General features: G+C 43.8%; 1 protein-coding gene across 12 annotated transcripts in view; it reads right to left on the bottom strand.

Moving 5' to 3' along the window:
• Positions 1-24567, bottom strand: part of LOC124012359 (focal adhesion kinase 1-like) — a 220413-nt gene that overhangs the window by 49055 nt on the left and 146791 nt on the right. For 9 of the 12 annotated variants that reach the window (XR_006834715.1, XM_046325898.1, XM_046325899.1 and 6 more), the window contains 7 exons: positions 19306-19446; positions 18474-18551; positions 17465-17572; positions 15896-16013; positions 14976-15006; positions 9533-9606; positions 975-992 (listed from right to left, as the gene is read on the bottom strand). Coding sequence is in view for 11 of the 12 variants with exons in the window: in XM_046325898.1 (XP_046181854.1) it covers positions 975-992; positions 9533-9606; positions 14976-15006; positions 15896-16013; positions 17465-17572; positions 18474-18551; positions 19306-19446 (568 nt within the window). In the remaining variant the exon portion in view is untranslated. The remainder of the gene's footprint in view (positions 1-974; positions 993-9532; positions 9607-14975; positions 15007-15895; positions 16014-17464; positions 17573-18473; positions 18552-19305; positions 19447-24567) is intronic. The other 3 variants (XM_046325893.1, XM_046325894.1, XM_046325897.1) reach the window with 1 other exon arrangement.

Here is a 24567-nt window from a genome sequence, read left to right as displayed (position 1 = left end):
GGGAAGAAGAGGGAGGAGAGGGGATGTGGAGACGGAAAGGAGGGGGGGATGGAACCAGTTATTCCATTTTTCTTCAGGAAAAGAGAAACAGAGAGAAGAGCCATCATACAGTCCTCTAGATAAACAGATTCAGGTGTTTACAGTAAGTAAACGGCCTCTGGCTGTCCAATCTTGACTTGATCGAAAATGGTCATTTGCTAGGTGTGCCTTCTTGGCTACTGTTCCTCTTAGGGAAGGGAGAACACCAGATTGTGTAGTGTTTAGCCAGCCGCCAGCCAAACTCAGCTCTCTTTATGGGGCCGAGCTGGGAGAGGGCTTGGACCTGGGCCCTTAAAGACGCAGGCAGACAGCAGGGACGGTAGCCAAAAAGCCACTCAGAGTAGGAGTGCTGATCTACGTCATGTCCCCCCCCCCCCATCTATCTAACGTATTCATTATGATCAAAAAGGCACACCAAATATGAGACTGTGAATACCGGTTCAGATTTTAGGACAGACAAACTGACCAGACCTGGGTTCAAATAGCCTAGCATTTGTTTTCTTTCAAATACTTTAATCTGTGCTTGATTAGGCTTATCTAGCACCATGGAACCAATGGAATAGTCCCAAAAGTGCAAACCCTGCCAATTTGGCACTCTAGACAGGCTCAAACTTAATCGATTCGAATCACACGGCAGCACTGCAGCTCGGACAGATTTCAGCACAATTTCTAAAGACGATATTAACCGCTACATTGTTTCCCTAATTCCAATAACGTCTATTGCATGATTATCACATTACCAATGACAAACCCCTAGAAGAAGATGGATAAAAACAGATGTATTTAACTTGATTCATGAGTCATCATAAGGCACACACAGTAGAGTCATACACACACGAACCACAACCCCCAGAATCATCCCTCATGGCCCCAGTGAGTTAGTAGCAGGTGACAGGAAGGAATGAAGGGAAATATTAAAAGAAGCTAAACTTTACCATCCCCACTACAATCCTCTGCAAGTCCAAGGAGAGCATGCAAAACAGAGAGAGAGAGATGAGAGAGAGAGAGAGAGAGAGAGAGAGGGAGAGAGAGAGAGAGAGAGAGAGAGAGAGAGAGAGAGGGAGAGAGAGAGAGAGAGAGAGAGAGAGAGAGAGAGAGAGGGAGATGTTACACACTTTTCACAAATATATGAAAAGTATAAAAGACAGTATAATTAATTCAAAATGGGCTTAATAATTGTTGCTGTAACACACTCCTTCAAGACAAACAGTGACTGGGAATTTCAACAGTGTATCCAATCTATGCTTTTATTCAGTATCAGTGGGAAAGTTTCTACTTTAAATGGAGTTAGTCTGTAGTTGGAATGTGTGGAACCTGATTGAGTTTGGTTGAAGGGACGGCCAGCATTGTTCTGAACGGGGTCGGTGGAGTTCATTGGCTATCACCTGGCTATTATTAGCATTGGAGGAGGCGAGATCAGGTGGGACCACTGAGAGGGCAGACACACAACTCCGGTATAAAGTAATTTTTTCCGAAATTGCCAGGTGCGTCCACTTATATCAGCGCACTCGTAAACCTAACCATCACAAAACGTATATTCCATCAAATAAGCCTCACATAGCGAATTAGCAATTACATTTTTTGTAGAACAAATTCTAAACTTTCTCATTGACCTCCATACAAGAATTCCTCACTTCGTAGTATTATTTTTGTGGACAGATTTTGAGCGGAGTAAACCCTCTTGCTTCACATCTTCCTCTCTGGTGTTGATTAACTTTGTTAGTTAGATTATTTTTGTTTTTACACATCCTTGAGGGCTAAAGGTTAGCGATATACACGCGATATATACGGTTAAGTTTTCTTAATTTTTTATTATTTTCTACATTGTAGAATAATAGTGATGACATCAAAACTATGAAAAAAAACACATGGAATCATGTAGTAACCAAAAAACACATATTATTCAAAGTAGCCACTTGATGACACTCTTGGCATTTCCTCAACCAACTTCATCTGGGATGCTTTTCCAACTGTCTTGAAGGAGTTCCCACATATGCTGAGCACTTGTTGGCTGCTTTTCCTTCACTCTACAGTCCAATTCATCCCAAACCATCTCAATTGGGTTGAGGTCAGGTGATTGTGGAGGCCAGGTCATCTGATGCAGCACTCCATCATTCTCCTTCTTCTCCTTACACAGCCTGGAGGTGTGTTGGGTCATTGTCCTGTTGAAAAACAAATTATAGTCCCACTAAGCGCAAACCAGATGGGATGGCATATCGCTGTAGAATGCTGTGGAATGCAGAATGCCAATATATTTGGATTTGTTTAACACTTATTTGGTTACAACATGATTCCATGTGTTATTTCATAGTTTTGATGTGATCACTATTATTCTACAATGTACTAAATACTAAAAATAATTTTAAAAAAAAACCTTGAATGAGTAGGTGTGTCCAAACTTTTGACTAGTACTGTAAATATATAAATCTTTGTGATTATAGCAATATAAATAGATGGATGTTAAGTCAAAAAACTATTAAAGGGTGTTTCATCATTTAACCTCTCAGAAGCTATAGGTTATATCTGCCTGGTTGCTGACGTGGCCTGACAGGCTCACCGTGGTCCTTCTGTAGCTCAGTTGGTAGAGCATGGCGCTTGTAACGCCAGGGTAGTGGGTTCGATTCCCGGGACCACCCATACGTAGAATGTATGCACACATGACTGTAAGTCGCTTTGGATAAAAGCGTCTGCTAAATGGCATATATTATTATATTATCAGCCCTGTTACAGCCCAGTCAGGCTTTTTACCAGGGCCCATAGGGCATAATACAGTGCCTTCGGAAAGCATTCAGACCCCTCGACTTTAACATTTTGTTACATTACAGCCTTATTCTAAAATTGATTAAATTGTTCCCCCCCCCCATCAATCTACACACAATACACCATAATGACAAGGCAAAAACCGTTTTTTATAACATTTTACAAATGTATAAAACTCAAATATTACATTTACATAAGTATTCAGACCCTTTACTCTGTTGTAGCAACTTTGGCAGCGATTACAGCCTCGAGTCTTCTTGGGTATGACGCTACAAGCTTGGCACACCTGTAGTTGGGGAGTTTATCCCATTCTTCTCTGCAGATCCTCTCAAACTCTGTCAGGTTGGATGGGGAGCGTCGCTTTCTTGTCTCTCCAGAGACGTTCGATGGGTTCAAGTCCGGGCTCTAGCTGGGACACTCAAGGACATGCAGAGACTTGTGCCGAAGCCACTCCTGTGTTGTCTTGGCTGTGTGCTTCGGGTCATTGTCCTGTTGGAACGTGAACCTTCGCCCCAGTCTGAGGTCCTGAGAACTCTGGAGCAGGTTTTCATCAAGGATCTCTCTGTACTTTGCTCCGAGTGGACCCAAAAACATCCCCACAGCATGATGCTGCCACCACCATGCTTCACCGTAGGGATGGTGCCAGGTTTCCTCCAGACATGACGCTTGGCATTAAGGCCAAAGAGTTCAAAACTTGATTTCATAAGACCAGAGAATCTTGTTTCTCATGGTCTGAGTCCTTTAGGTGCCTTTTGGCAAACTTCAAGTGTGTTGTCATGTGCCTTTTACTGAAGTGGCTTCCGTCGGGCCAATCTACCATAAAGGCCTTTGGTGGAGTACTGCTGAGATGATTGTCCTTCTGGAAGGTTCTCCCATCTCCACAGAGGAACTCTGGAGCTCTATCAGAGTGACCATCGGGTTCTTGGTCACCTTCCTGACCAAGGCCCTTCTCCCCCGATTGCTCAGTTTGGCCGGGCGGCCAGCTCTAGGAGTCTTAGTGGTTCCAAACATCTTCCATTTAAGAATGATGGAGGCCACTGTGTTCTTGGGCATCTGTGTTCTTGCAGACAGTTTTTGGTACTGTGCCTCGACACAATCCTGTCTCGGAGTTCTACAGACAATTACTTCAAACTCACGGCTTGGTTTTTGCTCTGATATGCACCGACAACTGTGGGACCTTATACAGACAGGAGTGTGCCTTTTCAAATCATGTCCAATCAATTGAATTTACCACAGATGGACTCCCATCAAGTTGTTGTTGTTGAAACATCAAGGTTGATCAATGGAAACAGGATGCACCGGAGCTCAATTTTGAGTCTCGTATCAAAGGGTCTGAATACTTATGTAAATAAGGTTATTTCTGTTTTTTTATACATTTGCAAAAAGTTCAAAACTCCTGTTTTCGCTTTGTCATGATGGGGTATTGTGTGTAGATTGATGAGGAAAAACATTTATTTAATCCATTGTAGAATAAGACTGTAACATAACAAAATGTGGAAAAGGGGAAGGGGTCTGAATACTTTCTGAATGCACTGCAGATAGGCAATAGGGTCCTGTTTGGGACTCCGCCTCTAGGCAGGGTAGCCTAGTGGTTAGAGCGTGGTCTAGGCAGGGTAGCCTAGTGGTTAGAGCGTGGGCCGCCTCTAGGCAGGGTAGCCTAGTGGTTAGAGCGTGGGACTCCGCCTCTAGGCAGGGTAGCCTAGTGGTTAGAGCGTGGGACTCCGCTTCTACTGATTTGCGGGCCATGGCTTGACTACAAGTAGCAGGCGACACGCTTCCCGGAAAACAAAATGTGGAATCAATTTAATCTTGCCGTCTTCAAAAGCTGAATGGGTTAAAAGGTGTTTTACTCTAAGACATGACAGGGGTAGGGCATGAGCAATGAGATGTTCCTTCTTCCTGGCAGGCTAGTTCTGTTCGGCCATTGTAGGTGTTGCTTTGTCAGGCATTTAAGGGTTTAGTGCACTTCACACTTTCTATCAACATCACCCCACTTCCCCTCAACCCCCTACACACTTACGTGGCCCTGTGTGTTTGTTTGAGTGTTGTGGATTTAGGCACTCAGTGTGGCAAACAGGGTTAGTCAGAGAAAAACAAGAAGCAGGGTCAGTTTAGTCAGCCAATCAGAGCAGTTGTACCCTTTGACGGAGAGTCATGTGCTCAGAAGACAAAAAGGAAGGAAAAAGCGCCTGGCTTTAGCAGGTTTAGGAGGTGTCGGGGTCACAGTTTTCAGTCTTCAGCCAAGCAGAGATAGGGAGAGCGGGAGAGATGGTGAGAAGAAGAGAAGAATAGTGCTTCTGAAAAAAATGGGGTTATTTCTCCCAGGTTCAGATCTAGGATCAGCTTCCCCTCTGTCATTCCTAACCTTAACAATTAGTGGGGGAAATTCCAAACTGAACCCATATCAGTGTCTAGGGGCACCTTCACCCTACACCACAGAAAACACATTAGCAGACAACATTTGTGAAGGAGTGATGAATGTTGGTGTGACGACGTCCAAAACTTTCCCCATATTAAAGAAATCATTATCACTCTGGCATGCCTGTCACGAAACTACATGAAATATGTCAATAATTATAACATTAATCAATCTCTTCTTCCTTATACCAACCAACAGGGAAGTCAAAGACGACAGGGCAGTGCTAGCATCACTTTAAATACGTCATTTCTGCATTTCAATCAACAGCACAGTAATAAGTCCTTCACTATTCTATACTGGGGCTAAGGAATTGATTTCCACTTCTTCCAAAGGTCTTGGATATGACCGTACGCTGACACAATATGGAATTAATTCAGTTAAATATGTTGGATTTATGCAGGCAGCTGCTGCAGCAGGGGGGCTTTTTATCAGGTTTTGAGCCATTTCTGAGTAATGGCATTGATGGATGGTGTCAAGGAGAACTGGTGTAAACATGGAACTCAGACCGCCTCTGAACACACTCCAGTAACACTCCGTTTAACCTCCGTGGACATTTCGCCACATATCAAAAACACCGTCAAATGAAAAGCTGTAGTGTCGTGGTAAGACTTCTGGGCATAAATCACATATACAACCCCCCCCCCCGGAGACCGGGGTTTGATCGCCGCTTCCACCTTCCCCACTGTTTCTCCCACTTCCCTGTATCTCCCTATGATCTTCCCCACTGTTTCTCCCACTTCCCTGTATCTCCCTATGATCTTCCCCACTGTTTCTCCCACTTCCCTGTATCTCCCCCACTGTTTCTCCCACTTCCCTGTATCTCCCTATGATCTTCCCCACTGTTTCTCCCACTTCCCTGTATCTTCCTATGATCTTCCCCACTGTTTCTCCCACTTCCCTGTATCTCCCTATGATCTTCCCCACTGTTTCTCCCACTTCCCTGTATCTTCCTATGATCTTCCCCACTGTTTCTCCCACTTCCCTGTATCTCCCTATGATCTTCCCCACTGTTTCTCCCACTTCCCTGTATCTCCCTATGATCTTCCCCACTGTTTCTCCCACTTCCCGGTATCTCCCTATGATCTTCCCCACTGTTTCTCCCACTTCCCTGTATCTCCCTATGATCTTCCCCACTGTTTCTCCCACTTCCCTGTATCTCCCTATGATCTTCCCCACTGTTTCTCCCACTTCCCTGTATCTCCCTATGATCTTCCCCACTGTTTCTCCCACTTCCCTGTATCTCCCTATGATCTTCCCCACTGTTTCTCCCACTTCCCTGTATCTCCCTATGATCTTCCCCACTGTTTCTCCCACTTCCCTGTATCTCCCTATGATTTTCCCCACTGTTTCTCCCACTTCCCTGTATCTCTCTATGATCTTCCCCACTGTTTCTCCCACTTCCCTGTATCTCTCTATGATCTTCCCCACTGTTTCTCCCACTTCCCTGTATCTCCCTATGATCTTCCTCACTGTCACTGAATAACTTGTCAAAACTCCTAAAAAAAATAGATTTTTTAAAACACACTCAAATAGCATCCAGTCTGACAGTGAAACTGAAACAACCAGTATGACAATGTAATTACTGATATTGGTAGAAAGCAGACTTATCCCCTAGTTTATTTTTATTTTTTAAACTGCATTTAAATAAGTGTGTAATTTTGATATGCATACTGTGGGCATATGCTAAAAAAATCATCAAACCATCTTGTTTGAAACAAATCAGTAAACTCAACCATCTATCTGGAATATACTATCTGTGAGTACTATACTCCTCAACCTTATATATCTGTGTAGCTACAAGAGAGCTGACACCCCCTAAGAGACCCTCTGACACCCTCTGATCTTCCCAACCTCAGAGACCAGCTCTCAGCCCCATAGAACACAAGCATCTCTTTGATACCATACTGTCTGACTGTCTACCTCCCTAACCTCCGACCCCTGGTCAGTTAAATAGGGCCTGTCCAACCCCTTCAATCAGTCCTTTATCTGTAACTGGAGCTCCCAGGATATTAACATTCACCAGCCACATCACAAGCCTCTGACATTTAGAAGATGAAGAGAAACCCAACTTGGGAAGAGAGAGGGAGGCAAAAGGATGGAGGGAAGAAGGGAGAGAGAAAGAGAGATGGGAGAGCAAGGGGAGAAAGGGAGAGGGATGAGGAAGAGGGGAAAGAGGATAGGGAAGAGGGAGAGAGAGGAGAGAAGAGAGAGTAGGGAGAGACGGAGAGAAGGGAGTTTGAAAGACGGCGAGAGATGGAGAGAGAGAAAGAGAGGACAGAGTTAGTGAGAGGGGAGAGAGACAGTGAGATGGAGAGGGGAGAGAGACAGAGAAAGAGAGGACAGAGACAGTGAGAGGGGAGAGAGACAGTGAGATGGAGAGGGGAGAGAGACAGAGAAATAGAGGACAGAGACAGTGAGAGGGGAGAGAGACAGTGAGATGGAGAGGGGAGAGAGACAGAGAAAGAGGACAGAGACAGTGAGAGGGGAGAGAGACAGTGAGATGGAGAGGGGAGAGAGAGAGAAAGAGAGGACAGAGACAGTGAGAGGGGAGAGAGACAGTGAGATGGAGAGGGGAGAGAGACAGAGAAAGAGAGGACAGAGACAGTGAGAGGGGAGAGAGACAGAGAAAGAGAGGACAGAGACAGTGAGAGGGGAGAGAGACAGAGAAAGAGAGGACAGAGACAGTGAGAGGGGAGAGAGAGAGAGAGAGAGGGAGAAAGAGAGACAGAGACATTGAGAGAGGAGAGTGAGATGGAAAGGGAGAGAGACAGAGAAAGAGAGGACAGAGACATTGAGAGGGGAGAGAGACAGTGAGATGGAAAGGGGAGAGAGACAGAGAAAGAGAGGACAGAGACAGTGAGAGGGGAGAGAGACAGTGAGATGGAGAGGGGAGAGAGACAGAGAAAGAGAGGACAGAGACAGTGAGAGGGGAGAGAGACAGTGAGATGGAGAGGGGAGAGAGACGGAGAAAGAGAGGACAGAGACAGTGAGAGGGGAGAGAGACAGAGAGATGGAGAGGGGAGAGAGACAGAGAAAGAGAGGACAGAGACAGTGAGAGGGGAGAGAGACAGTGAGATGGAGAGGGGATAGAGAGAGAGAAAGAGAGGACAGAGACAGTGAGAGGAGAGAGAGACAGTGAGATGGAGAGGGGAGAGAGAGAGACAGTGAGAGGGGTAAAGATAAAGACGTTCTCCTTGTCTGATGCTAATGATACGTAAGTGAAGCTAAAGCGTGGACCCAACTGCTCCCGAGTCTAAGGGCGTCAACATGCTTCGGTTCAGCTGGCACCAAATGCGGCTATGTGAACTGAACAAGTTCGCATACTCCCTTAAAGTGGTAATAGTACTGCTGGTCCATCTTGAGACGCCTTAGCCAGTATACCCTTCCCCAAAACAGTCTAAATTAATGTAAGGTGTAAAGAATTATGACAGATTTCTTGACTTATGTTTTTTCCGAGGAGATCTTAGTCGCGCAATTTTACAGCTAACTAAAAGATGTTTGGTGCAGTATTTCTCAAGTGAAAAAATGTGCATTAAAACATGTCTTCTATTGTTGAGAGACAACAAACACTTAATTGAAGAAACCTTACTGTTGACCAATGACCGACGAAGGGGCGTAGACTTCAGCTCCGGACTTCAGCTTGCCTTGAGACCCTAAACATACTATTACCAAACCCCTAAAAGTAGTTCACACCTAGGGGGCATGGCTCCGCTCAGACCCTACATGGATGGTTGATGCTGTTGACAGTGCTGGGGGTTGGAGAGAGGTTCAGACATCCTTCTGGGCCCTTGTGTTTGCATGGGTCTCTCCAGCTGCAGGCCTTGGCACCCCTCACACCACCAATCCCCTCCCGTCCTCCCTGTCTCCTTAGCAGTGACTCCTCCTGTCACTTGCTAATCCACAAGCTAAGACTGCAGTGTTCAGTTACAGTGTGATAGATGTGCCTCATGCAATTCAAGGTGTACTGCTGCTGCTAAATCACTGCCTCAACTGAAAAAAAACCAAGATGAGCTTTTAAGATCTGAGTGACATGTGAGAAACCTCCAAGGTAACTATCTATAGCGAGCTTGTAATCCTGGAAGTGTAGCCAACCATATGAATAGATTAATAGAAGTACGCCCCAGGAAGAACCAAACACCCACAAACATCCAAGTAAGGACTTTCAAGCTGGGATCAGCTTGAGTGTCATTATCTGATTAAAGAATGGTCATCTTCGTTCCAGCAACCGTACATATATCGACTTCCATCAAAAGCCCAGCTATGTACAGTACAGTAAGATAGTCAGAGATGATTGATGAGGCACTGATCTCTTACCTGAGACAGAGATGGCACGCACCCCAGCGCTCCGGACCACCCCCTCTACCACCTTCTTCTCATTGTTAGGTACCCTGCAGGGTAAAGAGCAGAGACCGAGTGGCTCAACAGGAGAAATTCCCAAACCTAAAATCAGTTAGTAAATCAACAGCGTCCACAGGAACTCCAGGATGTTCAAGTGCATTCCTGAAAAGAGTACCAAGGATGCAGTGCTGAGGTGCAGGACCAATAAGGGGACTAGGGGAGGAGGAATTCTCAGAAAATACTACTCTTTATCAGGATTTATCAGGAGAGAGAGAGAGAGAGAGAGAGAGAGAGAGAGAGAGAGAGAGAGAGAGAGAGAGAGAGAGAGAGAGAAAGATGTAGAGAGAGACACTTTACAAGCGTTTGAAAACACTAAGTGGAAAATATTTGGCTCCGTAACAGTTATCCTTATTTGACCAAAGCCCAGAGTGCCAAAGAGCAGAGAGAGAGAGAGAGAAAAAAATGGAGAGAGAGAGAGAGAAAAGGTGTAATTTTGGAAAAACCCTCTCTAGCTCTAGATGTAGTAGGGCTGGATAAGGGCTAGATAAGGGCGTTCGCTAAATTACTCAAATATACATGTAAAATGTGCTTTAGGGCTGACCCCATTTAGTCGACTGGTCGATTGTTTGGCTGACAGGCTATTGGTCGACCGAGATTCTCTCATCGAGCAGTGGCAAATACATCAAAATAATTTATGTCACACGAGACACCTGTCTGAATAACGCCTGTCTGAATAACGCCTGTCTGAATAACGCCTGTCTGAATAACGCCTGTCTGAATAACGCCTGTCTGAATAACGCCTGTCTGAATAACGCCTGTCTGAATAACGCCTGTCTGAATAACGCCTGTCTGAATACCGCCTGTCTGAATACCGCCTGTCTGAATACCGCCTGTCTGAATAACGCCTGTCTGAATAACGCCTGTCTGAAGAACGCCTGTCTGAAGAACGCCTGTCTGAAGAACGCCTGTCTGAAGAACGCCTGTCTGAAGAACGCCTGTCTGAATAACGCCTGTCTGAATAACCTGTCTGAATAACGCCTGTCTGAATAACGCCTGTCTGAATAACGCCTGTCTGAATAACGCCTGTCTGAATAACGCCTGTCTGAATAACGCCTGTCTGAATAACGCCTGTCTGAATAACGCCTGTCTGAATAACGCCTGTCTGAATAACGCCTGTCTGAATAACGCCTGTCTGAATAACGCCTGTCTGAATAACGCCTGTCTGAATAACGCCTGTCTGAATAACGCCTGTCTGAATAACGCCTGTCTGAATAACGCCTGTCTGAATAACGCTGTCTGTCTGAATAACGACTGTCTGAATAACGCCTGTCTGAATAACGCCTGTCTGAATAACGCCTGTCTGAATAACGCCTGTCCTGTCTGAATAACGCCTGTCTGAATACCGCCTGTCTGAAACGCCTGTCTGAATAACGCCTGTCTGAATAACGCCTGTCTGAATAACGCCTGTCTGAATAACGCCTGTCTGAATAATGCCTGTCTGAATAATACCTGTCTGAATAATGCCTGTCTGAATAATGCCTGTCTGAATAATGCCTGTCTGAATAATGCCTGTCTGAATAATGCCTGTCTGAATAATGCCTGTCTGAATAATGCCTGTCTGAATAATGCCTGTCTGAATAATGCCTGTCTGAATAATGCCTGTCTGAATAATGCCTGTCTGAGTGGACGAATCCATTGCAGAATCTGGGAGGGGGGGGATGACACAACAGTATCACCCAGTAGTATATTTACTGTTAATTACCATCATTTAGAAACTACAATGGTTATGGTAATTGCTGTTAATACATTCAATATATTATTTTTACAGTCTTACCGTCGTCATTGTAGTGGTGTACAGAGCGCATAACGTAGGCTACACTTGTGAGGAAAAGGTTTCGGTTTATTTCATTCCATTTACGAGTTGTCAATTTATTCATTGTGTTTGTTTTGTAGCGCTCCTGTCAATCTTGAGTAAAAGGACACGCACCTGATCCCATAGAAGTAGTCCTAGGCTAGCTGGCCCGCGCGCAAATGTAGGCTTATAAATGAGACCATTTTGGGGATCTGATACAATTTATGATTGTCTTAACTCAAACTGAAAGTAAACTAAGTCTGTTTTTACATCCATTGAGAATGACAATAGATCCTTAACGTAGCCTATTTGAAAAATCTTTCCAGCTCTCTTTCGATAACCACTCAGCATAAAATGGGGAAAAAATGACATGCTCTGATCTAGTGGAAACATCATAAAAAAGGCCTACATGATTACTTCTAATCCCTTGCTAAATAGCCCACAGCTGTGTCTGTCTGTCTGTCTGTCTGTCTGTCCAGAGCTCACTGGCACAGGAAACTCTGAGGGCCCAGAATATTTGATAGGACATTGCAAGTTTGATAGCTCAAGCTATGGGCTGAAGGAGTTAATAGTTGATACAATGTTTCAAGTTCCTTGCAGACAGGCCATGTGTAGCCAATGTGATTTATAGGATATTTATCAGGATATTTCCTGCAATGTTTTTATTCGTTGGCTTTATATAGGCTATTTTTACATATTGGCAATAGAAGTGTCTTTTAGATTCGTATCATTTAGATGTTGATTAACCACATGACATTAGTTTCGAGATATGAAGACTGAGAAATTAAATGAAACTCATAACGCACATCCCTATAAATGGTACGATAACTTGGCACGCCAAATGGAAAAGGTTGCCTACCGCTGGTGTAGCCTATGACCCTGTAAATTACATTGGTGTAGCCTATGACCCTGTACATTACATTGGTGTAGCCTATGACCCTGTACATTACATTGGTGTAGCCTATGACCCTGTACATTACATTTACATTACATTGGTGTAGCCTATGACCCTGTACATTACATTGGTGTAGCCTATGACCCTGTACATTACATTGGTGTAGCCTATGACCCTGTACATTACATTGGTGTAGCCTATGACCCTGTACATTACATTGGTGTAGCCTATGACCCTGTACATTACATTGGTGTAGCCTATGACCCTGTACATTACATTGGTGTAGCCTATAAGACCCTGTACATTACATTGGTGTAGCCTATGACCCTGTACATTACATTGGTGTAGCCTATGACCCTGTACATTACATTGGTGTAGCCTATGACCCTGTACATTACATTGTGTGACCCTGTAGCATTACATTGGTGTAGCCTATGACCCTGTACATTACATTGGTTACCCTTAAATGTAAATGTAAATGTACATTACATTGGTGTAGCCTGTACATTACATTGGTGTAGCCTATGACCCTGTACATTACATTGGTGTAGCCTATTACCCTGTACATTACATTGGTGTAGCCTATGACCCTGTACATTACATTGGTGTAGCCTATGACCCTGTACATTACATTGGTGTAGCCTATTACCCTGTACATTACATTGGTGTAGCCTATGACCCTGTACATTACATTGGTGTAGCCTATGACCCTGTACATTACATTGGTTACATTGGTGTAGCCTATGACCCTGTACATTACATTGGTGTAGCCTATGACCCTGTACCCTGTACATTACATTGGTGTAGCCTATGACCCTGTACATTACATTGGTGTAGCCTATGACCCTGTACATTACATTGGTGTAGCCTATGACCCTGTACATTACATTGGTGCGTCTAGCCTATGACCCTGTACATTACATTGGTGTAGCCTATGACCCTGTACATTACATGACCCTGTACATTACATTAGTGTAGTCTATGACCCTGTACATTACATTAGTGTAGCCTATTACCCTGTACATTACATTGGTGTAGCCTATAACTCTGTACATTACATTGGTGTAGCCTATAACCCTGTACATTACATTGGTGTAGCCTATGACCCTGTACATTACATTGGTGTAGCCTATGACCCTGTACATTACATTGGCCTATTACCCTGTACATTACATTGGTGTAGCCTATGACCCTGTACATTACATTGGTGTAGCCTATGACCCTGTACATTACATTGGTGTAATCTATTACCCTGTACATTACATTGGTGTAGCCTATAACTCTGTACATTACATTGGTGTAATCTATTACCCTGTACATTACATTGGTGTAGCCTATGACCCTGTACATTATGACCCTGTACATTACATTGGTGTACCTATGACCCTGTGTAGACCCTGTACATTACATTGGTGTAGCCTATGACCCTGTACATTACATTGGTGTAGCCTATGACCCTGTACATTACATTGGTGTAGCCTATGACCCTGTACATTACATTGGTGTAGCCTGACCCTGTACATTACATTGGTGTAGCCTATGACCCTGTACATTACATTGGTGTAGCCTATGACCCTGTACATTACATTGGTGTAGCCTATTACCCTGTACATTACATTGGTGTAGCCTATGACCCTGTACATTACATTGGTGTAGCCTATGACCCTGTACATTACATTGGTGTAGCCTATGACCCTGTACATTACATTGGTGTAGCCTATGACCCTGTACATTACATTGGCCTATGACCCTGTACATTACATTGGTGTAGCCTATGACCCTGTACATTACATTGGTGTAGCCTATGACCCTGTACATTATATTGGTGTAGCCTATGACCCTGTACATTACATTGGTGTAGCCTATGACCCTGTACATTACATTGGTGTAGCCTATGACCCTGTACATTACATTGGTGTAGCCTATGACCCTGTACATTACATTACATACATTGGTGTAGCCTATGACCCTGTACATTACATTGGTGTAGCCTACATTACCCTGTACATTACATTAGTGTAGCCTATGACCCTGTACATTACATTGGTGTAGCCTATTACCCTGTACATTACATTGGTGTAGCCTATGACCCTGTACATTACATTGGTGTAGCCTATGACCCTGTACATTACATTGGTGTAGCCTATGACCCTGTACATTACATTGGTGTAGCCTATGACCCTGTACATTACATTGGTGTAGCCTATGACCCTGTACATTACATTGGTGTAGCCTATGACCCTGCCTATGACCCTGTACATTACATTGGTGTAGCCTATGACCCTGTACATTGACATTACATTGGTGTAGCCTATGACCCTGTACATTACATTGGTGTAGCCTATGACCCTGTACATTACATTGGTGTAGCCTATTACCCTGTACATTACATTGGTGTAGCCTATGACCCTGTACATTATATTGGTGTAGCCTATGACCCTGTACATTACATTGTACAATGGCTGTGATTTGATAACAGAGCTGACGCTTGGAGTCCTAAAAAATAGATTTACTGAGCAGATACTTTTTTTTGTTGTTGCATTATTGTTTGTTTGTTTGTTTCTTACACAGTTATTTATGTTTATACTATCATTTAGGTTTTTTATGTGAATGAACATTCAAAATATACCCATTGATCAATAATGTTGTGTACCGGGATGGAAGATACTCACTTAGGGATTGACGGCAATGCTCTCTCTCCCTCTGTTTAACAAAAAATACAGACGAGAAATATTGTCAAGCAAAGCAGATACCGTAAAACAATGGAAGACATGTTCATCATTCTGAGTAGATCCAAAGAAGAGGTGTGTGGGTGAGGAAATCACGAGCACAGGAGAGGAGAGGCCTGTTTCAACTGTTCCCCTGCTCCCCTTCCTCCCACACGGGAATAAGCAGACAGTCCAACTCCAAACAAGGCTTAATAACCCCCCCCCCCTCCCAAAAACGAATCTGCTCCAAGCAAAGACCAATGTGTTTTATGTTGAAAATAAACCAGATCTCCATCAGACTGATACAAGCATTGAGTGTATTGACAAGGAATTTACCTACAACCACTATCAATGTGTAATAAAGGCATTGGGGAAGTCATGAATGCAACAAAACAATTCTATATGAGTGTATTTCCAAATCAAACTACAACTGGAAACCTTAGAAAACGGGAAGAGTTTAAAAATAACACTACAGGCAACTTTTGTGGTGATTGCCTAACGTTTGGCCTAATACAATGCATTCCATTTAGACTCAAATAAGAACAGCACCCAAGGCAGAGTGAATCTGTCACCGTAACTGGAGCGACGCAGTCTTGAAATCCTAGTAATGTCAACACTCAAACACCAACATACTTCAACGACAGTAATCATTGTTAGCAGTAATATCTTTTTGAGACTGTTTGAGACATATCTGTGACTGCCATAACACAGTCGTCAAAACCATAAACATGTAAGCAGCCCCCATACAAAATCAAACTGTGTGTGTGTGTGTGTGTGTGTCAAAGGCAGAGTGCAACTGGCACTAGCAACACAAGGAACATACACTGGTACCTCCTGGTATGTTTTTGAGACAGTATGTGTGTGTGTGTGGGGGGGGGACGTACCTTTCTGTGGCCGTATGATGAAGGACTGGGTGGCTCCGTTGACCAGGCGACAGTAGCCGTCTATGAGGTCGGCCATGTTTTCAGCTGTGGTGAGTGACGGCGTGGTCACTGTGAGAGGCTATGGACACAGAGCAGCAGCCCACAAAGAGTCATTATTGCCAGGACATGCAGAGGAACAGACAGACAGACCGGGATGTTACAACTGTTCTGCTCTGCCTGGGGCTGCCAGCTGCCCCTCCCATCACACATCTCTACTGTATTCACAAACACACTGGCTAGTGTCATCCTCTATGGCTGACAGAGTAGTAACCCAATACATTAATCATCCTCTATGGCTGACAGAGTAGTAACCCAATATATTAATCATCCTCTATGGCTGACAGAGTAGTAACCCAATACTACAATCATCCTCTATGGCTGACAGAGTAGTAACTCAATACTACAATCATCCTCTACAACAGACAGAGTAGTAACTCAATACTACAATCATCCTCTATGACTGACAGTGTAGTAACCCAATAACTACAATCATCCTCTACAACAGACAGAGTAGTAACCCATACTACAATCATCCTCTACAACAGACAGAGTAGTAACCCATACTACAATCATCCTTTACAACAGACAGAGTAGTAACCCATACTACAATCATCCTCTATGGCTGACAGAGTAGTAACCCATACTATAATCATCCTCTATGGCTGACAGAGTAGTAACCCAATACTACAATCATCCTCTATGGCTGACAGTGTAGTAACCCAATAACTACAATCATCCTCTACAACAGACAGAGTAGTAACCCATACTACAATCATCCTCTACAACAGACAGAGTAGTAACCCATACTACAATCATCCTTTACAACAGACAGAGTAGTAACCCATACTACAATCATCCTCTATGGCTGACAGAGTAGTAACCCATACTATAATCATCCTCTATGGCTGACAGAGTAGTAACCCAATACTACAATCATCCTCTATGGCTGACAGAGTAGTAACCCAATACTACAATCATCCTCTACAACAGACAGAGTAGTAACTCAATACTACAATCATCCTCTATGACTGACAGAGTAGTAACTCAATACTACAATCATCCTCTATGACTGACAGAGTAGTAACTCAATACTACAATCATCCTCTATGACTGACAGAGTAGTAACTCAATACTACAATCATCCTCTATGACTGACAGAGTAGTAACTCAATACTACAATCATCCTCTATGACTGACAGAGTAGTAACCCAATACTACAATCATCCTCTATGGCCGGGCCATCACAAATGAAAGGGCCCCTGAGTGGATGAATGTGTGTTACAGTAAGAGTCGTCTCCAACAGAAAGACGATGTGGAGCCATTTGGAAATGGCGGAGTGCAGGCTGCAAACAATACATTTTGGAATGGCTGAAATGAGCAGCATTTACAACAGTTTTCTCAATTTGTGTACATTTTAAACACGTTGAGTCATGGTAAGGGATATTATTATGTGTGTGCATCCTTAAGGTACTTTACCCTACATATATAAAGAATAGGGTGCCATCTGTGACAACCATGGTTGATTGGTACCTCAGCAGCACCGGTCACGTTGAGCTGCAGCATGCCCTTCCTCTCCTTGTCCTCCATGACGGAGTACCCAATGGTCTGCACCTGGGTGAAGTTGGCCAGGTGGGTTGGCTGGAGGGGAGGAATGAATCAATATGTCAATCCATCAAATATTGTTTATTTTTTTACATCATAAACTGTGCTGCAGAGGATAATTTCACATACAGTGCGTCAGCTCACAGAGCAGCCCACTGGGCACAAACAGGTTGAATCAACATCGTTCCCACGTCATTTATTTTAACTCATGTTGAATTAACGTGTACTAGACGTTGAATAGATGTCTGTGCCCAGTAGGGTTGTGTTTTTGAGAGAGGAAAATGTCGCTGTACGGCGTTTCAAATGATGATTCCTAAAGTAAAGTAGAACTAACTTTTAAAATGGTCACAATATTTCTCGGGAAACTATTTTGTGTTATCCATCTATTCTTTCATTGGAAACACTTAATTTCAAGCTGCTACATTTCTGTTGTTGATAGGGATGTTTTTTGGCGTATCGGTTGCTTACAGAACAAGAGGGGTCTCTTCGATTCCAGAAATAAACTTTCTTAAAACCTTGGCTCACAGTGAAATAACAAGGAGAAAATATGACACTCTCAGTTTGGTGGGTAAAAACCCTCAGGGGCGATTTTGGGAGGATCTTACTTAATAAACAGTCTCTCTCACTCTCTCCCTCTCATTACCTCAGCCCCTGAAGACATCATGACATAATGACTAGGAATGCTCTTTGAAAACCAATATTTTCAGGGGAAATAAATATTGTATAGTGAGGGGAAAGAGAGAATAGCCCATAGGTTAGACTAGCCCTGAGGAAGACCACACCATGTAATGGTCCTAAATATCTTTGAGAAAGTTTGATGTTCTTGGTTTTAAACTATAGAAGTCATATTACTGCAAGGCCTGCGCTTGTTTTGTGTGGAGATGCAAGAGAAGGATACACAACACGAGAAATATGAATATGAACATTTCCTACTTACAGTTGAGCCCTTGTCTGTAAGGTAGCTAATGCCCTCCTCAGGTCCGATGGCTAACTCTACTTGGATGACCCAGCTCAACTGTCAGTAAGATAGAGAGAAAGAACCACTGGGATGATTGTCTTCAGTTCAGTCACAAATCAAGAAGAGACATACACAATGAGTGTCAAACAGAGTGTTCAGTCTGTCGGCTTCCAAGTGTCAACTCATAACCCTGAAAACACCTGTGTGCTACATCCCTGAGGTCATTGTTATTGCTGGATAAAACTGAAAAACACATTGTGTTCATTATGTCCAGCAGGGGTCACTATGCAACCGTCATTTCATTAAGGCTGCAGAGAGAGACAGACGGAATTATCCAATTTTACAACCCCCGATATCTGGGCTCGACTCCACTGTCTGAGAACATCACAATTTAATGTTTGAGAAAACAAGTTTAACCTCGGAAATAATCATGCGATGTAAAATCCATCGTCATGCCAGTTTTGTTTTGCTCTTTACTGAAGGTGCTACAACTGTGGTCCTTCTGTAGCTCAGTTGGTAGAGCATGGCGCTTGTAACGCCAGGGTAGTGGGTTCGATCCCCGGGACCACCCATACATAGAATGTATGCACACATGACTGGAAGTTGCTTTGGATAAAAGCGTCTGCTAAATGGCATATATATATATTATATATATATATATCTTGAACACTTGACTGCTAATGGACAAAATACTTAAATACATTAGTATTTAAAGATCCCTTTTATCCTCTGGGATTTCAAAAGTGCATCTTATCGATATACATGTTGTATTTGAAACCCACAACAAATAAAATAGAGGAATTCAGCCTACCCCGAGAGCACATTTAAAACACTCCTTATCGAATCTGTAGACGGGCGCCAGAATCTCCAGGAACATGAGGATGCTCTGGTCATCATTCATGTTGGCAAACTGTTTGAATGTCTGCTGGATCAGCTTCCGCAGGGTTTTGGCCTGAGAGAGAGGGGCATTACTAGAGACAGGCAGACATGGGCTGCATCCCAAATGTTGTATTTATCATGGATCCCCATTAGTTCCTGCCAAGGCAGCAGCTACTCTTCCTGGGGTTCATTATGGATCCCCATTAGTTCCTGCCAAGGCAGCAGCTACTCTTCCTGGGGTCCAGCAAAATTAAGGCAGTTTATACAATTTAACATTTAACATTACAATACATTCACAACACACTGGGTGCCCTCAGGCCCCATCTCTACCACGACCACATATCTACAGTACTAAATCCATGTGTGTGTGTGTGTGTGTGTGTGTAGTGCGTATGTTATCATGTGTGTGGGTGTGTGTGCATGTGTCTGTGCCTATATTTGTGTTGCTTCACAGTCCCGCTGTTCCATAAAGTGTTTTTTAAATATATATTTTTTAAATCACCTTTTTCTGCTTAAATCAGTTACTTGATGTGAATAGAGTTCCATGTAGTCATGGCTCTATGTAGTACTGTGCACCTCCTATAGTCTGTTCTGGGCTATGGGAGGCAGGGACTGTGAAGAGACCTTGTGTCATGTCTTGCATGGGTGTCAGAGCTGTATGCCAGTAGTTCAAACAGACAGCTCGTAGCATTCAACATGTCAATACCTCCCATCAATACATGTAGTGATGAAGTCAATCTCTCCTCCACTTTACATTTTAATATTACCTCTCAAATGACACCCTATTCACTGATCTGTATGAAGGGAAAAGGGTGCCATTTGGAACGCTGTCATGGTACAGTGTTTCCCCTATATTCACTTCACAGCGGTCGCCCACCACTAATAAATTGTTGCCGCAGCAGAAATGAAAAATCATTTTTTTAAATTATATATTTCTGCCGAGAACAGCTAGCCTGGGTCCAATACTAGAATCCCAGCTAGCCTGGGTCCAATACTAGAATCCCAGCTAGCCTGGGTCCAATACTAGAATCCCAGCTAGCCTGGGTCCAATACTAGAATCCCAGCTAGCCTGGGTCCAATACTAGAATCCCAGCTAGCCTGGGTCCAATACTAGAATCCCAGCTAGCCTGGGTCCAATACTAGAATACCAGCTAGCCTGGGTCCAATACTAGAATCCCAGCTAGCCTGGATCCCAAACTAGAAGGACAGTTAGCCTGGATCCCAAACTAGAAGGACAGCTAGCCTGGATCCCAAACTAGAAGGACAGCTAGCCTGGATCCCAAACTAGAAGGACAGCTAGCCTGGATCCCAAACTAGAAGGACAGCTAGCCTGGATCCCAAACTGGAAAGACAGCTAGCCTGGATCCCAAACTGGAAAGACAGCTAGCCTGGATCCCAAACTGGAAAGACAGCTAGCCTGGGTGAGAGAGGTACTGCCTTAACCGGCATCGTCAGGTTAACTGCCTTGCTCAGGGGCAGAACGGCATATTTTTACCTTGTCAGCTCGGGGATTCGATCCAGCAACCTTTTGGTTAGTTCATAGATTCCCACCAGTGTAGAGCACCAGTGGAGCTGTTGGCCTGATCAATGTGACCGGGTCAATAGTGACTTCATTGTCCATTACAGGGTTGCAGTGAGTTTAGACTAAATAAAAAAATGCATGACACCTCACGCTTTAATGACAGGTGACGTTGACACTATTACTACAAACTGGCAGGGACATACACAAACACACAACATAATTAAAACTACCACTGTAAGTATGTCATCTAAATCTACTCCCTGCAGAACAACAAACATTTAACTAAATTCAATTTGAAAATATCTTTGATTGTGATTTTAAAGCCAGTTGCAGTGTGCATTACCAGAGTTGAGATCTGGTACACAAGCTGATGTCCATTATGAGTGTGTATCCAGATGAATGCATAGCATCATACACTCCACTTAATGGATGGGGGGACGGCTGAGGGGGAGTTGGAAATAGGAGAATATACACTATGTATAAAGAAGTATGTGGACAACCCTTCAAATGAGTGGATTTGGCTATTTCAGCCATACCCGTTGCTGACAGGTGTATAAAATCAAACACACAGCCATGCAATCTCCATAGACAAACATTGGCAGAAGAATTGCCTTACTGAAGAGCTCAGTTGCTTTCAACGTGGCACCATCATAGGATGCCACTTTTCCAACAAGTCAGTTCGTCAAATTTCTGCCCTGCTAGAGCTTCCCCGGTCAACTGTAAGTGCTGTTATTGTGAAGTGAAAACGTCTAGGAGCAACATCAGCTCAGCCACGAAGTGGTAGACCACAAGCTCACAGAACAGGACCGCAGAGTGCTGAAACGCTTAGCGCGTAAAAATCTTCTGTCCTCGGTGGCAACACTCACTACCGAGTTCCAAACGGCCACTGGAAGCAACGTAAGCACAATAACTGTTCGTCGGGAGCTTCATGAAATGGGTTTCCATGGCCGAGCAGACGCACACAAGCCTAAGATCACCATGTGCGATGCCAAGCGTCGGCTGGAGTGATGTAAAGTTTGCCACCATTGGACTGGAGCAGTGGAAACGTGTTCTCTGGAGTAATGAATCACGCTTCACCATCTGGCAGTCCGACGGACAAATCTGGGTTCGGTGGATGCCAGGAGAATGCTACCTGTCCCAATGCTTAGTGGCAACTGTAAAGTTTGGTGGAGGAGGAATAACGATCTGGGGCTGTTTTTAATGGTTCGGGCTAGGCCCCTTAGTTCCAGTGAAGGAAAATCTTAACGCCACAGCATAAAATGACATTCTAGACGATTCTGTGCTCGAGATCAGTGTGGAACTTGACTGGCATTATTACTATGGTGTGTATGTGGTCCTCCACACCCCTTCCCAAAATGACTACTGTGCCATTGTTTCCCCTTGCATTACTTAACGTAGATCCAGAAAAACGAGTTGTAAATCTAGTAAGTCCACAACTGGCACAGTCCAGAACCTGAACTCAACCCCATCGATCACCTTTGGGATGAATTGGAACGCCGACTGCGAGCCAGACCTAATCGCCCAACATCAGTGCCTGACCTCACTAATGCTCTTCTGGCTGAATGGAAACAAGTCCCCGCAGCAATGTTCCAACATCCAGTGGAAAGCCTTCCCAGAAGAGTGGCGGCTGTTATAGCAGCAAAGGGTGGACCAACTCCATATTCATGCCCATGATTTTGAAATGAGATGTTCGATGAGCAGGTGTCCACATACTTTTGGTTATGTAGTGTAGTTTACGGGGCTTTTTTCGTCTGTTCAAATACCCATCAGGATTTCTCCAGGAAAAGGAGATTTAACAAGATAGAGACATTAGACCACACAAGTGCTTAATTCTAAATCACTTTAAAAAACACTAAATGGGTGCACTACTATTGACCAGGGCCAATAGGGAATAGGGTGCACTACTATTGACCAGGGCCCATAGGGAATAGGGTGCACTACTATTGACCAGGGCCCATAGGGAATAGGGTGCACTACTATTGACCAGGGCCCATAGGGAATAGGGTGCCATTTGGGAGGCAGCCATTGTTGACTCTGCTCCCCCTACTTTTACCACGGGAACCTGTCCTCATTGGTCTATATGGAAACCTTCTCCAGTAAGCCTGGGGATGCTAATTATGCAAATGTCACCTCTGTGAAATCAATCATTTATTTTATTGCCTAATTAGATTATGCTTTGACTGTGTATATTAGGACCTCAGCCATCTGCCAGGTAATGTACTCTGTCCAGCAGAGTGGATAGGGGCGGGAATAACCACCAGAACATTTTTCTGGTCATCAAGAGAGGAGGGGTCTGGAGTGTGTGTGTTTACCTGTTTGTCTGTCTATGCATGTGTGGCTTCATGTGCGTCAATGAGAATTTGATCTGTTAATCATGTCATTGTAGGGAAAAGGCATTTGCAGGAATTAACAGTGTGAGGACAATCATGGTTTTTAAGCTCCCAGAGCCAGAAGATTCCTCTTCAATCAAATCATACAGCTTTTCGCATGCATATTTGTTACGCACACACACACACACACACACACACACACACACACACACACACACACACACACACACACACACACACACACACACACACACACACACACACACACACACACACACACACACACACACACACACACACACACACACACACACACTTGGGGGTGATGAAGGGGCATTGGGTTTCTATACTAAAGATAACTAACAACAGAGTGGATAGTCGGGGGATGGATGATGGATGGATGACAGAGGGGAGAGTGATTGAGGCCTGACAGAAGGAGGTCCTTCCTACCCAGAATGTCCCCCTTCTCCCTTTGTATCATAGTGCCTCTCCTCTTTCTAAAGATTGTAGATAAGAATATGTATGAATAGAGTGTAAATAGTATTTTTGCTGTAATTCCAATATGTAAGTAATATTTTACTACATTTTTTATTATAATTTATTTGTATGTTTTATGTACAGTGGGGCAAAAAAGTATTTAGTTAGCCACCAATTGTACAAGTTCTCCCACTTAAAAAGATGAGAGAGGCCTGTACTTTTCAACACTTCAACTATGACAAACAAAATGAGAAGAAAAAAAATCCAGAAAATCACATTGTAGGATTTTTTAATGAATGTATTTGCAAATTATGGTGGAAAATAAGTATTTGGTCAATAACAAAAGTTTATCTCAATACTTTGTTATATACCCTTTGTTGGCAATGACAGAGGTCAAACGTTTTCTGTAAGTCTTCACAAGGTTTTCACACACTGTTGCTGGTATTTTGGCCCCACTGTATATAACTGTTCTGTACTTTGTCATGTATTTCTATGTTTTATGTGGATCCCAGGAAGAGTAGCTGCTGCATGTGCAGTATCTAATAGGGATCCTAATAAACTACACTTTCCCTTGCACCATTGGTGGAGGGAAAACAATAAAGTAGGTTTAGCAGTGACCTGTGGGGCTGTGGGGTCAGGCGCCACCCCCACCCTCAGGTAGAGCATCTGTCCACCCCTCTTTCTCTAACTGCCAGGCATCCACGCCCCCCACCCCTCTCGGGTCATTGGGCCCCACGATCACGCCTGCTCCATTGTGGCCCAACAGCTATGTACACCCACACACGTGCCGTAAATCCATCACATCACACACAAACACAGCTGGGGAGCGTGGGTGCATACACACACATACACACAGACATTAGTG

This window comes from Oncorhynchus gorbuscha, linkage group LG24, assembly GCF_021184085.1.
Source record: "Oncorhynchus gorbuscha isolate QuinsamMale2020 ecotype Even-year linkage group LG24, OgorEven_v1.0, whole genome shotgun sequence".
NCBI lineage: Eukaryota > Metazoa > Chordata > Actinopteri > Salmoniformes > Salmonidae > Oncorhynchus > Oncorhynchus gorbuscha.
The sequence above is the reverse complement of the archived record's forward strand: the minus strand, read 5'-3'. Positions and strand labels throughout refer to the sequence as shown.